At 42.8% G+C, this 17,892-nt stretch overlaps 1 protein-coding gene across 1 annotated transcript in view; it reads right to left on the bottom strand.

Annotated features, from left to right (window-relative positions):
• The window catches only part of MUC2 (mucin 2, oligomeric mucus/gel-forming), a 98,057-nt gene that overhangs the window by 44,601 nt on the left and 35,564 nt on the right, over positions 1-17,892 (bottom strand). The window contains 10 exon segments of the mRNA XM_059721337.1: positions 708-2,678; positions 4,163-4,636; positions 6,217-7,050; positions 7,420-7,452; positions 8,203-8,382; positions 9,427-9,470; positions 11,283-11,430; positions 14,778-14,906; positions 15,736-15,892; positions 16,759-16,998. Of these exon segments, the coding sequence (XP_059577320.1) occupies positions 708-2,678; positions 4,163-4,636; positions 6,217-7,050; positions 7,420-7,452; positions 8,203-8,382; positions 9,427-9,470; positions 11,283-11,430; positions 14,778-14,906; positions 15,736-15,892; positions 16,759-16,998 (4,210 nt within the window).

The following is a 17,892-nucleotide window of genomic DNA, read 5'->3' as shown; positions in this document are numbered from 1 at the left end:
TCCTAGTGACTTGATTACCCACCCACAACAGCCCTGTTATGGTATATGTGGTGGTTTCTCTCAAACGTTTATAATATGCTTGTCCATGCAGATGGCATAATTTTCAATAATCAGAGCAAAGTAAACTCAGAGAGCATCCATCTCTCTATTACTTGTTCTGACTACTGTACAAACTACAGCCTGAACGCTTGCAAATCTACCCTATCTCATATAGCAAAGGCTTCCATCTTTGCAGAAACTATTATAGCTCCAAAGCAGAGACAGCACAGGAAAAGTAGGAAGAGAACTTAATGACCAGACTTATCAATTATTCATGTCATTTCCGAGATTTGCCTTAACCACTCTGGTGGAAAGTTATAACTCAGTCTCACTTTGAGCAAGACATGCAAAGCAATCCTTACCCCAAATGATATGCCCAAGGCAGGAGGGCATCACGTGGAGGAAAGTAGAGATGGAGTGTTACAATAAAATTGGCCTAGGGTCAAATTAAAAGACCGTAAATATGGGATTGCTAATGATCATCTAATACTACACACTTACCAAATCATGTCACAGTGGATTAGCAACCTTTGTCAGTCCTATTAGGGAATCTGTGGTGGTTTCTCTATACAATATCTATTGATGTCTGCAGAATACACTTGTCTATGCTAGTGGGGTTTCAATAATAACAATAAAGTAAGCTCAGACAGCATCAGCCCATATCATACCTGGAGTAGTTCCAGAAGTGGAGACTGTTGATGTTGTTGTGACAGTACTGGATGGTGTGGGTGACAGGGTGGCTGTGGTGGTGCCTGGTGTTGTTGGAGTGGCAGTAGTTGACTCTGCAGTAGTCGTGGCTGAAGTGGTGGTGGTAGGAGTTGGTGGAGTTGTACTTGCAGTAATGGTGGTAGTTGATGTTGGAGGAGTTGTTGCTGAAGTGGTGGTGGTCGACTCTGAGGTAGTCGTGGCTGAAGTGGTGGTGGTGGGAGTTGGTGTAGGCGTACTTGGGGTAATGGTGGTAGTTGATGTTGGAGGAGTTGTTGCTGAAGTGGTGGTGGTCGACTCTGAGGTAGTCGTGGCCGAAGTGGTGGTGGTGGAGGTTGGTAGAGGTGTACTTGGGGTAATGGTGGTAGTTGATGTTGGAGGAGTTGTTGCTGAAGTGGTGGTGGTCGACTCTGAGGTAGTCGTGGCCGAAGTGGTGGTGGTGGAGGTTGGTAGAGGTGTACTTGGGGTAATGGTGGTAGTTGATGTTGGAGGAGTTGTTGCTGAAGTGGTGGTGATGGAGGTTGGTGTAGGCGTACTTGGAGTAATGGTGGTAGTTGATGTTGGAGGAGTTGTTGCTGAAGTGGTGGTGGTGGGAGTTGGTGTAGGCGTACTTGGAGTAATGGTGGTAGTTGGTGTTGGAGGAGTTGTTGCTGAAGTGGTGGTGGTTGACTCTGAGGTAGTCGTGGCTGAAGTGGTGGTGGTGGGAGTTGTTGGAGGCGTACTTGGAGTAATGGTGGCAGTTGATGTTGGAGGAGTTGTTGCTGAAGTGGTGGTGGTGGGAGTTGGTGTAGGCGTACTTGGGGTAATGGTGGTAGATGGTGTTGGAGGAGTTGTTGCTGAAGTGGTGGTGGTCGACTCTGAGGTAGTCGTGGCTGAAGTGGTGGTGGTAGGAGTTGGTGGAGGCGTACTTGGAGTAATGGTGGGAGTTGGTGTTGGAGGAGTTGTTGCTGAAGTGGTGGTGATGGAGGTTGGTGGAGGCGTACTTGGAGTAATGGTGGTAGTTGATGTTGGAGGAGTTGTTGCTGAAGTGGTGGTGGTGGGAGTTGGTGTAGGCGTACTTGGAGTAATGGTGGTAGTTGGTGTTGGAGGAGTTGTTGCTGAAGTGGTAGTGGTTGACTCTGAGGTAGTCGTGGCTGAAGTGGTGGTGGTGGGAGTTGTTGGAGGCGTACTTGGAGTAATGGTGGCAGTTGATGTTGGAGGAGTTGTTGCTGAAGTGGTGGTGGTGGGAGTTGGTGTAGGCGTACTTGGAGTAATGGTGGTAGTTGGTGTTGGAGGAGTTGTTGCTGAAGTGGTGGTGGTTGACTCTGAGGTAGTCGTGGCTGAAGTGGTGGTGGTGGGAGTTGTTGGAGGTGTACTTGGAGTAATGGTGGCAGTTGATGTTGGAGGAGTTGTTGCTGAAGTGGTGGTGGTGGGAGTTGGTGTAGGCGTACTTGGGGTAATGGTGGTAGTTGGTGTTGGAGGAGTTGTTGCTGAAGTGGTGGTGGTCGACTCTGAGGTAGTCGTGGCTGAAGTGGTGGTGGTGGGAGTTGGTGGAGGCGTACTTGGAGTAATGGTGGGAGTTGGTGTTGGAGGAGTTGTTGCTGAAGTGGTGGTGGTGGAAGTTGGTGTAGGCGTACTTGGGGTAATGGTGGTAGTTGGTGTTGGAGGAGTTGTTGCTGAAGTGGTGGTGGTCGACTCTGAGGTAGTCGTGGCTGAAGTGGCGGTGGTGGGAGTTGGTGGAGGCGTACTTGGAGTAATGGTGGTAGTTGGTGTTGGAGGAGTTGTTGCTGAAGTGGTAGTGGTCGACTCTGAGGTAGTCGTGGCTGAAGTAGTGGTGGTGGGAGTTGGTGGAGGCGTACTTGGAGTAATGGTGGTAGTTGGTGTTGGAGGAGTTGCTGAAGGTGTAGAAGAACCACTTGTTGTAGATGTAGATGTTGTTGTAGTGAATGAAGTATCTTTAAAATGAAAAAGAAATCTAGTTTTTAGAAATTACAAAGGACATGAAATGCAACAAATTTCATTTTAAGTGTCTTGAACTTTTTTTGTGTGTGCCTTAAGTTTTTTTATGCTTTAGTCATGGATGTTCCAAAAAAAGTCAGCATTTGAACACGCTCCTTCATTTTTCCTAGATTATTATGGGGACTGTAAAAGAATTAAACAGATCTGATAAGCTATAGCAAACTTTTTTAAGAGCAGACAGTTTTGAAAACAGACTGCAAATCTGAAAATCTGTTCAATCTACTTTTTCGGCGCATCATCATCTCACCCTTAAGAATGTGTCACTAAAAAGCAGTGAAAAAGAAGAGGAGCCCAATTTTTGTGTTAACCAATTTTCATGGACTGAAATGGGGGATGGTCGAATCATATTTAGGCATCTTAGCCCACTTACCGATTTGGCCTTATATATGCCGATATATACCTACCCTCCTCTGTTGTCTCTGTCGTGCAAGAGGTTGTACTTGGTGTCGTCAAATTAGTAGTAGTAGTAGTAGTAGTAGTAGTAGTAGTAGTTGTAGACACTGCAAGACAAAAATTGAACCTGCTTTTCAGAAACTACAAAGGTGTTCGTGACAATGTTTGAAGAGAAGCTGCAACCTTTATCACCTAAAGCTTAGAACGAAAAGAAAAATACATTCAACCAGGAACATTGTCCCTAAATGCACAAAGGCAAATGAGTTTTTTTCTCACTTACTACTGTTTTTTGTCTTTGACAGTTTGTATGTAATCACAGGAGCAATTTTCATCACAACCAATTTCAGGATAAGAGTTTTGTTAATAGCTGCCTTACAAGGATATTTGGTTAATTCATTTTCAAGTCTAGTGTCTGAAGAATTTATGCTGGCCCAATTATGTCAAAGAAAACCCTTAAGGCAGAATTGTATTTCAGCACTTTCAAAGTTTGAAAAGCTACCCTATCTCATAAAGCAAAGGCTTTCATCTTTGCAGACACTATTATAGCTGCCAAGGCAAAGACAAAGCAGGAAAAGTAGGAAGTGTACTTACCAACCTGATAGATAAATTATTCACTTCACTGTCAAGTAACACCTTAACCTCTCTGATGGAAGGTCACAGTTCAGCCCCATTTTGAACAAGATTTACAAAGCAATCCTCACTTTCGTCACTCCCAAAACATATAACCAGGACAGAGGGGGTATAAGTTCGGAGAAAGAGTGTGTGTGGAGTGGGGGCCGCAATGAAATTGGCCTAGGGTCAAAATAAACCTGGGCAAAGGAGGAACCACCACTTATGATCATCTAATACTAGCCATTTACCACATCAAGTCACAGTGGAGGAACCACCTATATCAGGATTTTAGGGGATCCCTGGTGATTTCACTCTACCATATCTCTTGATGTCTCCAGAATTACACTTGTTTTTGCTAGTGAGGTCTCAATAATCACAAGAAAATAAGCACAGACAGCATCCACCTTTCTCATACCTTGAGTCGCTGTAGAAGTGGAGACTGTTGATGTTGGTGTGTGAGTGGTGGAAGGCGTGGGTGTCACAATGGTAGTGGTGGTGGTTGGCATTGCTGTAGTGGTACTCGTTGGTGTGGTCGGAGGTGTGGTAGTAAGGCAGCAGGAAGGGTGGGTTCCAGAACAGCAGAGCTTCACTTGATAATTGTAGCACATAGGTGGCAACTGCCAGACCTGGTCTCTGTTGTTGCAGATAAGTCCTTTGGAGGCACTGCATTCCACTTTTTGCCCCAACGTTTCAATGGGATGATCAGGGTATTGCTCTGCTCTGCATGAAATATCCCAATCCACTGGACAAAACAGGTAAGGCCTCTTGCGTTTGATGTTGTCCAAGAGTTCATAGTCCCCATAGTCTTCTTTTTTTATCTCAGTGTCCTCTCCTGGCTTTAGCTTTGGGTGATCATCATCCAACCACTCGGTACACTTGCAATGGCAGCCTGTAGACAAAGTCAAGAAGGACATTGATGACACAACAACAAGGGAAGTACTATAGATAGCTATGCACAGGCAAGTCATTGACTGAGAACAGGTCAGTTCAACTCACAAATATTTCACACTGGAACACAATTACAGTCTTTTCTCCAGTCCTTTAAATCAGCGGTTCCCTTCCTTTTGCACCTTATGGCCTACCACCCATTTTGTCAGAAATCCTTGGTCCCATCGAGATAAAAACAAAACCTCACTTTTGTACTGTTTGAGATATCTGTTGATTCATCTATTTGAAGTGCCAACAACTTTGATTTTTTCAATTGAGCAATGACTTGAAGTACCACCTACATGACCTTCATGTCCCACTGGTGGAGAAACTCTGATATAAAGAATAAGTGACTTCACTCAAGGCACCATGTCGAACCAAGTTGAAAATTGGGCAGGATCCGTATGAGAGCAGGGGTACCCTAACTACCTTTGTCTTGTGGACCTGAAAGAGTGAAGGTCAACATTTGTTACATGTATCTATGCACAATGTCAGGAGGAACACGAGCAGGTGGGATGGCTCAACTTTATCTTTGACCTTCCTCTGACATTCTGCTGCAGATGCTACACAATGGCAAAAGCTTAAAAGAGTTAACAGGTGCCATATCTGTCCCTGATCAAAATAGATCTGAAGCATTTTTCATTCTCATAAGGAGAACTTCTATTGCTTTAGAAAATAAGTGGTGCATTAGGCATCATGAGGAACAACCATACAGAATCTACATTGACAGTTACGCTCTAAGTTTCATGCTGAACACATTACCAGATTCTCATTCTTTGATAGCCAAACAATTAACATGAGCCTCAGTAGTTTGGGCAATTGCTTATTCATAGTTACAGTCATGGTTGGCAGCAAAGACAATGAGTGAAAAATGGGAAGTGAAGTTGTCCAGCTGAGAGCGACTTAATCATGACTTTGCCAAGATGCACCCTAATCTCTCTAATACAGCTTAAAATTCATTTACATCAGGAGTGATAGATATATAATATAACGTTACATCATGTAGACTTATGAAGAAAGGTGAAGGTTACAACAAGAGTGTAAAATCAAAAGTTAAACCAGTGAAAGGGTAGAATTTCTACTTCTTCCTAGCTAATATTCTGTACTTTTACATTACACCAGAGAACAAGATTTTGAGCAAGATTTGCAAAGCAATCCACATCCCATTTTGAGCAAGATTTACAAAGCAATCCTCATCTTCCTCACTCCCAAAGCATATGACCAGGGCAGAGGGGGCATCAATTGTGAGAAAGAGTATGCGTGGAGTGGGGGGCACAATGAAATTGGTCTAGGGTCAAGATAAACCTGGGCAAAGGAGGAACCGCCATTTATGATCATCTAATACTACCCATTTACTAAATCATGTCACCATGGATTAACCAGGTAAATCAAGAAATTGTTCCATGAATTGTATCCATGAATTGTTCCATGGTGATTTTTCTTACCATATCTCTTGATGTCTCCAGAATACACTTGTTTTTGTTAGTGGGGTTTCAATAATTATAAGAAAATAAGCAGAGGCAGCATCACCCCATCTCATACCTGTAGTTGAAGAAATGGAGGTTGTTGGAGTTGATGTGACAGTGGTGGAAGGTGTCGGTGTCAGGCTGGTAGTGGTGGTGATTGATGTTGTTGGAGTGCTACTAGTTGTAGTTGGAAGATGAGTTGTTGTGAAGGGTGTTGGCGCTGATGTAGTAATAGTGGTTGGTGTGGGTGTCAGCGTGGTAGTACTGCCTGGTGTTATTAGAGTCGTGGTGAAAGTTGGTGTAGGTGTTGGTGTGGTAATGGTGACTGGAGTTGATGTAGTAGTTCTGGTCAGTGTAGATGTTGGTACCATTGTAGTGGTTGTGATTGTTGTAGGTGTTGATGTTGGAGTGTTTGTTTGTGTAGGCGTTAGTGTGGTAGTTGGTGTTGGTGTTTGCGTTGTAATTGAAGTTGAAACTGTTGCTGTCATAGTCGTAGGTGTTGTTGTCTTAGTGGTTGTGGTCGGTGTGCTAGTGGTGCTTGGAGTGGGTGTTGGTGTGCTTGTGGTTACAGTGGGTGTCCATGTGGTAGGTGAAGTACAGTCAGGAACCTTTTTACAACAAAAAATCTGAATCTCGTAGTCATAGCACGGGATCCAGAGTTTGTCTTGTTCCTTATTTTTACATATGAGCCCATAACTAACATTACATGACACTTTCTGGCCCACATCTTCTAGGCTTAAATTAAATCCGTTTTGGGGCCTGCACTGAATGTCACGTGGAACATCACAGAAACCGTCTCCATGTATTTTCCTTATTGCATCATAGGTTTCATATTCACCACCATCTTCATCCCCTGTGGGTTTACTGACATCATACCACTTAGTCCAGTTGCATTCTCCATAGCATGTAGCTGCAAGGAAAATTGAAAATATGGCATCTTGAAATCACATAAGAACAGACATAAAATTCAGAGACCTAGTCTGAATGTAATCATCTTTTAGGAAATGAAAATACATATTGCAACACAAGATTTTAACTGGTTCAAGAAAACAGTAATTGAATCTATATTGTATTGGATTTTTTGCATAAGTGGCATTAGAAGCTTTTTTCAAACTAATGAAAACCTTTGCATATTCCACCCTTCTCTCTAAAATAACCCATACATTCTTTCTATTCTAAAGCTAAAATGTATGTCTGTACTGCATAGTTACCTCTTTGTCTTCCCTTTCCCTTAATTAGGAAGACCTAATATGAAGAATTTCTTTAATAAGTAACTTACTTGTAGCTGTACTTGTTGAGGTTGTTGGGGAAACTGTAATAGGAAAAAATAACCAATATTACGATATAATCTTAGGAGATGCAGGGAAATTAAAATAGTATTTAAAAATAACACAACTCCATTTAATTCATTGTTGTTCGTCCTTCACAAGTAAAGATGACCACACCCAGTGGGGGATGGGAGGGGGAGGGGAGACAAGAGAAAGAAAGTGTGAAGGAAGAATGGAAGGAGAAAAGAGAAAGGGAAAAAGAGAGGAAAAAGGAGAAAGAAGTGAAAGGAAAAAGAGAGAAGGCGGGGTAGAGGCTACATTGTATGGGTATGCAGGTGACTTATAAGCCCAATCTTTGCCCTGAACAATCTGCTGCAGCAGGGGCAGGAGAGTGACAAGGACTGGACATGAAAGGTCATCATTTTCCTGGCCACGTGCTTCCTCACTGCCTCACTACCTCTGCCGAGATCCTTTAATTCATAGTTTTCCACTGAAACACTAAGGCAACTTCTCTCTGTGCAGCATCCCACTGGATTTATAATAGTTGTTTAGGTTTTCAAGTAGGACATTGAGTGCAAAAACATTTTCAGTTTAAGAGCATCTGTCACACCTATGTACAGCATTTCTTGCATGGCAAAGTAGAACAATGTCTAGTATTTCAAAGATTTCTTAGTACAGCATGATAAAGCCATACACAAGCATTGCTGTAATCATATAAAGTATGAGAAGTCAAATAGCTCTGAACCTATTTAGGAAACATTTGAACCTGATATACATCCTTGCTGAAATGTTACCTGTGGTAGTAGTATAGGTTGTAGTTGTAGTAGACGTGGGTGTTGGACAAGGGTAGATACTTCCAGGAACCTTAGACCCATTCTTTCCACATACATAGTTTATACAGATTGATCCATTTCTGACTTGTTCAACTAAATCTCCTACATTATAGATTTTTTCATCAATGATGCATGGGCAGCCTGCAAGAAGGAACTTATTGTGGAGTTGTGTTTTGCTAAAAAATGATCAAGTACAATCACAAACCTAAACATTTACAAAATTGCCTAGTGTAAATATGTTTGAACATGTGATGTGTGCAGCTATAATGGTTATGCCTGAAGATGAGCCAGGAATCATCATTAATTTATACTGACATTTAGAAGGAAGCCACAACTTATGTAACAATAAAGCCCTACGTAGGTGAGGTACATAAAATGACTATCAAGAACAGATTTTTATTTAGAAGTAGATAAATAAAACAGTTCCCAATGCAGTATTGGACTCAACATTAAGACATTTGAATAAGTGGAGACGGGAACATTACCCAAAAAACCTGAAAGGAAGGGTGTCACAGACACAATCAGAAAGTAGTCTCATTTCACTCTTTTTTTGCTTCATTCCTTAGATTCATAGGGTGTTTATAAACATGATCTGGGGGAGGGGGGGTTTAATTAAAGAGAGCTGCTCTAATTTAGGCACCCAGAGTGTCTTATGTATCAATGTCCTTGCACTTCAAAATGGTGGTGGGGGTGCTTTATCTAAAGCTCATTGAATGCAAACAGTACCCTGCAAACAGTGTATTTAAAATAATTGTAAATATGCCTAAGAAATAGCTACAGTGATAGCTATAGTTCATTGAACGAGCTTTAGATAAAGTGCCCCCGCTGCCGTTTTGAAGCGGGGCGGGGGAGGGGAGGTGATACACAAGATGTGGGAAGCTGCTGGAGTGCAGTAATTACCATGCTCCAGCAGACTTGATGAATTGAGTCTGCTCCGATGTACTGTAATTACAGCACATCAAAGCAGCCTCCCTGCTTATGTATAGGCACCCATTAGGACTAACTATAAGGTTAAAAAGTGCTATCTAATAATCTTTTGCCACAATCCTGACTTGATCTCCTGTGAGTCATTCTTGATCATTACAAAATCTGATATGGATTTTGTAATGATCATACAGAGGAGATGGATGTCATTTTTTTCTTACCCTTTTCTGTTTGCAGGGAAAAAAAAGAAATTTTCTTTACCTGGGAGAGTTGTACAGTTAATATTTCCTGATGAAACACAGACGCTGAAAAGAAAAAAAAATCAGTAAAAATCATGTAGCCCAACAGCTATCACTATAGTTATTTCTTAGGAATATTTACAATTATTTTAAACATTCAAAATTTCATTTCATGTGACTGGATAGTTCTTTGGATTTGCTCTGATATCATGATTGTTATTTTTAAATATTACAACCAACTCACTTCTAATAGCTAGTCTTGCGCTAATTAGCCTCTTACCCTCACAAATTGTGTAAAAAGGGAAGAAGCTGCAGAGCTGAGGAGTAAGTACTGATAATGACTCTTTCTGTTTTTTTACCAAGCAGACTTGGCATACTGATGGTCCTTGTAGGAGGTCACCCTGGGCTGACCTTAGGGAACATGATGGGGCATAAGGAAAAACACATGCACCCTTAAATCACTTTGCTTCATTTTTCTGCACAGCATCTCTTTGTCTTGGCAAAGTAAAACTAGGAGTATGCTAATGGCGAAGCAGAGTCTGTCTAGAGAGCACTGTACTGCAGAGATTTCCAGTTAGTTCTAACTATGATAAAAGTGGTTCTAAGGCATGTTAGGCAAATGGCCCTTGGCTCTTCAAGTGTCAGCAGAGACACACTATATAGATATATTCTTAAAGTATTATTTAATGGTATTTTTGACATTATGAAAAGGAAACCATCAAGTTGAAATCTGAACTTGTTCAATAGCTGGACTGAAAATAGTTTCAGGCGCAACCTTTCAGACACAGTTTTACAACCAAAGTATAAAGTGGTGCTATGTAAAAGACCCCGCAAGCAACCAGAGCTAATGAGTGCAGGGAATTGGTGAACTTGAAAAAGATATGTTTTCTCTCTTTTTTTCCCCATTATTTATTTCCAGTTTTTGAGGTCTTCAGGATTCTGTTAACAGCTACACACACACAAAAGACTAACTACAGTGTTACTATACTAAGTATAGTACCTCACAGACCTATTCTACAGTTTGACTTTTACCTGGGGTAACTTGGTATTGCACCACAGTTATATGGAGATAGACTAATATATATTTCCTGCAGATCTTGCCCATAATTCTAATATAATAAAAGCCTTAGTCCATCTGTCTGTCTGTCTGTAATGCTTTTTGAGCACTCTGATCGTCTCAGCAGCGAATCAAAATGCTGACTGAAACAACCAATCAGAATGCTCTGCACAGACAGACACACATGGTGGAGCACTGCCATGACAGCGAGGACTGAGGGGAATACAGCGGGGGCCCCCCTGGCTCTGCTCCTTGGAGACAGCTGCAGCGCTGCCCATCTCTGTCCCCGCCATCATGGTGACGCTCCATCCCCAACAGAGAGGGATGGCGGGGACGGACTGGCATGGCAGAGCGCTGCCATGCCAGCAGGGATGGGGAGGGGACAGAGCAGGGGGGCAAGGTCAGCGCTGCACTGCCAGCACCCTGCACCACCATCACCTCTAAGAAGCAAGGCCGGAGGAAGAGGGGCAAAGCCATCCCTTGGATGCAGTGGCAGTGCAGGGTGCTGGTGGAGGGGGACAGAGGGGATGGTGCGGCAAGCTACCACATCCCTGCTCCTGGGAGATGGCGACAGCATGGGGTGGAGAGTAGCAGCGCTCTGTCCCCTGCCCCCCCTGCCACCTCCCCTGTCATGCTTGACAGGCAATTTGCTAGTCTGTACTATTAAAAGCCATTTTTAAATTAAGCTGACAACACTAAATATAATAATATTTAAGCAGGTGTTTAAGATCTATTAAATTCTATTCAGTAGCAGCACATACTTAGATGCTTTCCTGATTCAGGTAGTAAGGACGCAGTGACAGTGTTTTATTTCTACATACCATTTTTTACAGTTCTCTATTGTGGGTATTTCTGTGGATGGTGGATAATATGTTTCATTCATATAACAACCACAGCCATCGTTTGTCACACATGTTTTGGAGTACTCATCATAAATGGGTTTCTCTGGAGGGCAGCTGGGGTAACAACCTATTAACCATAAACAGTGATATTTTTTAATATTAGTAGGTGTAAACATTTTCATGTAGTACCCATGCAAAATCCACTCAAACCAGTGGATTTCAGGTGTTCACTGAACATGCTGAATATTTCCAATGGATCTATCAACAGTACTAGGGTTGTGCAGTTTAAAGAAACCCCATTTTTGTCATGATATAAAAGACACAGTTTTCTACAAGTCCTGAACACTGCACCAACACTTAATTCAAAATATATTCTGTATATACCCAGTAACTTGTAAGACAATACATCCTAATATAATCTTGTATTTACAAAAAAGGGTGTTTTCTACTTCCATACACATTTAATCACATTCTTAATAGGATAATTTGTTAAAAGCATGAAAGTAACTTAAGTTCATAATAAATATTCCATTTATTCACCAAACTGTTAGAAATAGCCTGTTCATACTATTTTTATAGATAAACCAGATGATGCCACAGATTTTTAAATTTCCTTATACAAATTATAAGGGATATAGCTGCCTGAAATCCTCCACATAAAAATACATTTTTACTAGGCCTGTGTGAAACAGCTAGTATTTGCTTTGGATTCGGCCAATTCAGGGGACAGTGATTCGATTCGGTGATTCAAATCACTGTCCCAATCGATTCGGCCAAATCTAATTTGGAGATATGGCCACTGCTGAATTGGCCAAATCTCCAAATCAAACAGGCCCCATCCCCCGCCCGCTCTCCCAGCCCCATCAATGGCTGCTCTGCCTGGCCCTAGCATCCCAGCTCTTAAAAAAAAAGTCCCACACTCACCAGATGCTGCCAGGCAGGGGGGTAGATCCTTGTTGCCTCACATTGCCCTGCGCTGTATGGGCGGGGGGGGGGGGGCTCTGCCATAAGCCCCTATCACCCACCTGCCCTCCCAGCCCCATCAATGTCTGCCTCTCCCAGTCCCAGCATTCCAGCACTTTGTTTTTTTTAAAGTGCCATACTCATTGGCTGCTGCCAGGTGGGGAGCCAATCACTGCTGCCCTCTGCACTGTGGGGGGTGTTCTGTCATGAGCCCCCAGAATCCCCAGTGGCCACTGCAGCAGCCGGTGCGTGCAGGACTTTTTTTATTTTATTTTTATTTAAGAGTCAGGATGCTAGGGCTGGGCAAAAAAACCATTGAAGGGCCTGGGAGAGTGGGCAGGTGTGGAGATTCATGGCAGAGCCCCCCCATGAAATGCGGGGCAGTGGGAGGCAGTGGGGATCACCCCCCCCTGCCTGGCAGGAGCCGATGACTGTGGGCTTTTTTTTTTTAAACAGCTGGGATGCTGGGACTGGACAGAGCAGCCATTGATGAGGCTGGGAGAGCAGGTGGGGACCAAGGGGCATTCAGGGAGGCTGAGGGAGCAGGCAGGGATAGGGCCTGGTGGGGGTCCCCCCCATGGTCCCCTCTGCCTTCCTCCAGCCCCCCCCCCACCCTCTACTTATCAGCAGAGTCCGGGTCCAGTTCCCTGTGGTGACAAACAGGCACTGTCCAAGTCTCCAAATCTTTCCAAAGGTCTCTGAATCAATTCAGAGAGCTTTGAATTGATTCAGATCTTTTTATTGGTCTCCCAGTTCAATTCAGATTCAGAGATTCGGCTTCTAAATCAGGCCAAATCTCCTCCAAATCAAATCAGCACTAGAAGTTTCACACAGTCCTAGTTTTTACTAATGAGTATTTAGTACTACTATACTTTCATATAGCCAGCAGCTATAATGGGTCTGATTCTTAGTTGCACAAAAACCTATTTGCCTTCCTCTGGCAATGGTGAGGGTCCTAAAAATTAGTGTATATGTAATTTCTTCCAGTATATAGCCTCTTTTCACTGCCACATTTTTTAAAAGGGCTCTCTTTTAAATAAAAGTCAGCCCATGTGTTCAGGAGGCAAAATAAATATATGAAAAGATAACACAGACAATACAGTATAGTACATTTTGATAATTCTTTCTTGATTTCCCAATAATGCAACTCAGCTGTGAAAATGTGGGTTTTTTATCTTTGGATTAATAAAATATCATCAACAGCAGCTAGGGTGTAATCACTCTGCAGAAAGTGAGCACAAGGCTATGCTTTACTTAAATCTCACTTCTATTTATTTGGATGAATGAAATGGGACTTAACTGTGGTATATATTTTTACATTTGCCCTTTGCACAGGCATGAAGATGGTATAATATGGCTTAACTTTATGTCATGACAGTAATGTAATTCAGGGTGAAGTTACATGTTACATTTAGACCATACTAACTGTGTCATATGTTAAGCAGTGTTAAAGTTAGAATATGCTGTAAGCAATTACACGTTAAGGGTTATCATCATTTCTTGCCTACCCTACTCTGACTTGCCACTGGAGGGCTGTCGAGCAAATGCATGGCTAAAAGCCAGGGTACCTGGTCTCTATCCCTGGGAGCTATGGGGACCTGTGGTGGGAGGCTTGCAGTGGTGCATCCTGGTGGGATACTGGGAGACTGCAAATTGCTTGTTTTATCTCCATGGAGCAGACTGAACTTACTCTAACATGTGCTAAGTAGCACTGCCCAGAGTTAACCCTCACCTGAAGTGGCGTAACTTTGAGACACTAAGAGGCCACTTAGAACAAATTAATGAGCTTTAATATGAGGACACTCACATTTTAAGTGCTCTTAGTATGGTTTAAGTATAACATGTAACTTCACCCTGACTGAAGAAAGGCATGTGGGGCAGCAGCCTCAGGCTCTACCTTTTTGGGAGCACAAAAATAGCCACCACCACAGCAAGTGACTTGCAGAGTCACTGCTACCAGCAATGCAGCAGGTGGTCCAGCCATATGTGCCACTGCTGCCTATGGCACAGAAATGACCTGATCTGCCTGTGTATCATGTATCTAAACCCTGAATAAGAATTCAGAATGAAACATTGGAAAAATCATAAATGCCAGCCTTCAAATATCATTGTGTTTCTTCTTAAGAAGTCACTAATAACCAAAAGGAACGGGCCTTATATTTATTTCCTATTTAGCAATAAAGAAATGCTTTACAATATGTCTGTCACAATAGAGTCCACCTGACAAATAAAAACATTAATATTAAAAAAAATAATTCAGTAATAAAAGTTTAATTTACCATGAAAAGTGTTTGCTTCTCCCTGACATGTTCTTAAAATGGTACTCAGTAGTGAGTATGATCAATATAGTCAATTGATGTCACTAAAGAGTAAATCATCCCCATTTATTATTCAAAATTAGGGCCTTAGAAATGTCCAGCCAATCAATTTGATAAGCAAGCCCATCATTTGGTACTTTAAACTCCCCCAAAAAACCTTCATTAAAATACAAAACAATGGAGAGTTGCTTACCTTCCAGTAAAGGCAGTGAGAAGTTGGTACTGGGATTAGTAATAATCTTGCAGGTCTTAATTTCACGGCCACAAGGCTCATAGTGCCATGTACACTCATTACGAGCGTTGTAGTAATCACAAAATATTGCTGATAGAGAAAACAGATATTAATGAAACCTATAGTTGCCAGGTGAGGATCCTGTTTCCATCCCCAGTGAGAACAGCCAAAGGATCTTACATGGTGTGTTGGCTATAATTCTCTTTAACACTAGGATCTAGACTTTCTTTCAACTCAACTTCAGCAAAAACCACGTGAAAGCCTTCAGGGTGAAATAAATTACTGAAATCATAAAACTATTCAGATTCAATAGTGATTTGAATTTGGGCTACCTGTTGAAATATTGCAAAAATGTTGGCCTTCTCTGGATATTTGAAAACTATTTAAAGGCTACTAAGTTCAAGTCAGTTTGACTTGCATCTAGAGTCATACACAGCAGGTCAAAATAAAGTCACTAGTTTATAGGGGCAACTGAAGCACAATTTGCTTTAGTAAGATACATTACTGACTGAACAAGAAATTTTTGTGCTAACTATTCAAGATCACAACTCAGAATTGCTGTCTCTCTAGCAGTTTCAAGATTTTAATTCCCCCCCCCCTCCTCCACCCAGTCAGAACAAAAACAGACCTTTCTTAAATTTCCCATCAGCATGTGCATGCTCCAGCAGACCCAATTAATTGAGTCTGCTCTGATGCGTGTTAATCAGCACGTGTTGGAGCAGGCATCAGACATGTGCATAGGTGCTCGTTGTTTCCATTCTATATTGAGATCTTGAGCCATGACACCGTGAATGCTTTCAGTGCTACAATATACAACCCTGTGCTAGGACACGTGCAATGATTGAAACCTCTATGACAGCATTCTAAGTATAGTCACTGTCAGTAACATTACTCTCAGTAATATTTAAAGATGACTCACGGCATATATCAGGAGTTCTCCAGAAGACACATGCCATAGCTTTAGCACACTCTTGAGCATAGGCAGCAACTGCAGAACAGAAGCATTCACAGTCTCCACCGCTGTCACAGGAGCAGGCATCATGAACACAAGCTTCATAGAACGGAATTGGGTCCACCTGGGAAGAAACAGTGTCCCAGTTAACATCATAATTATGTTTTCAGCTTGGAATCTCAGAAATCTTCTAGGCTAGAAGCTGCTTACTGCATGTGATTTGGTAATAGTTTTGCTCTAGGGTAATTTCTTAGGAAGCCCATGAGTAGAGGGCAAGGAATTACTCTCACAGTGAAGAACATGGACACTTTAGTCCAATATATGAAAATATAACAAATCTTCAAATGAACTATTGCAAAAAGTTGTAGACAACTGAACACCTAACCTTGAATTGCAGATTCTATAATCAACATTTTTAAAAATTATAACGCCTTAACTTTTATCTACATTTTCATTAAAACCATGATTGCAGCACATTTTTCTGCCAGCTAGCTACTAACAGGAAATGAAGCTACATTGGCTGCCTGAGTAATTTTACAATGACCAAGAATAGGGAACCAACAACTTCTTTAATGCATGTCAGCTGCTCGGGGGTAACTTCTCATGTGCACTCGCTTACCCTATTATAGATGTCAGTTTAGTAGTCCATGAAAAAAGATGAAAGTTACCATGCTTTAGTTTCTTATTGTGGTGTAATAGTGGAGACATAGAAAGTTACCAGAGAGTTGCCTCATCTCTGGTAAAAACTTTGCCTGTTGATATACTAAGGCAGGTCTGTACAGCCCATGCCCAAGCCTGTGCTGCCACAGCTTCACTGTGATCGATACTCAAGCTAAGCAAGCTTGGAAATGTCTGTTTCTGATGCCATCACACCTCAAGTGGCAGTATAGTCATAGCCTGGGACTATCCTGATTATATCTTCCTACAGTTTTGCACATCTAGCCTCCTCTGGACCACCTACCCACGCAGTGGTTCACTTGCACTGCTTACCTTGGGGTGACATGTTTTGAAGGTATCACTCTTGATAAGACTACATTCGAGCTGTGACCACGACTTTCGATGAGGTTTCACATCACAGGGCTGGATCTCTGCTGTCACATCAGGGCACTGGGGGTCATGTTTCCAAGAATTCCCAAACTCCAGAGCTTTGTTTACAAGCAGCTTGCTCCTTGTTGTGAAGTCATTGTTGGACTTGTCATCAAAGTTACCACACAGACCACAGATTTTGCCCTGAAAAGCAGATGGTTTGTTTTCAAAACACATTGTCATAGTTCAAGTTTAACCTGGTATGTGAGCACAGATTCCTAATGAAGTAGGCACATGTACATGAGGTGCTTACCTGGGTAGTAGTATAGTTTACTGTGAAGTAAGCATGTGTGTCTATACGTACGCATGCTTATTATGCACTAAACCTTGCTAATCGCAAGTAAATTTTCTACCTGCAAATGCAAGTAGCAAATTTACTTTTGATTAGTAATGTCACAATAGCGTTCATGTAGACTCCTGACAGAGAGCAAACCTGCTTCTGGTCAGCCGTCCACCAGGGGGTAGGAGATTGCTCCCTGCCCCCGGAAGCTGCCTGCTGCCAGGGCAGGCTCCACCACAGGAGCCTGGGTGGGGACTGTGCCCCCTGCCCCAGCAGCAGGAAACTCTAAGCCCCCTGCTCTGAAATCACAATCAGGGAGCAGAGGGCTGGGAGACCCTTATCACCCAGCACCAGCTCCATGACCACGAAGGAAGTGCTGGGAGATAAGGGTCTCCCAGCACTGGCCCTGCGACTGTGGAACTGGCACTGGGAGATAAGGGTATCTCATCACTGGCCCCACGGTACAGGGCAGGCACTGGGAGCTCCCTGCTGTGGGGGGCTGAGGAGCCTGTTCCCCACCCAGATCTGAGCTGGGAAGCTTGTCCCCTGCTCAGCTTTGCAAGCATGGAACTTGGGGGGTAGGGGGGAGGGCAAGCTGGGGAGCTTGTTCCCCTCCAGCTCCACACTGTGCAGCTGAGCAGGAAACAAGCTCCCCAGCCTGTTCCCCCCCCCCCCAGTTTTGCACTGATGGAGCTGAGCAGGGAACTAGCTCCCTAGCACGTCCCCTACCCAGCTCTGTGCTCATGGAGCTGAGTAGG

This window comes from Alligator mississippiensis, chromosome 2, assembly GCF_030867095.1.
Source record: "Alligator mississippiensis isolate rAllMis1 chromosome 2, rAllMis1, whole genome shotgun sequence".
Classification (NCBI taxonomy): Eukaryota; Metazoa; Chordata; order Crocodylia; family Alligatoridae; genus Alligator; species Alligator mississippiensis.
This window is presented reverse-complemented; position numbering and strand designations above follow the sequence as displayed.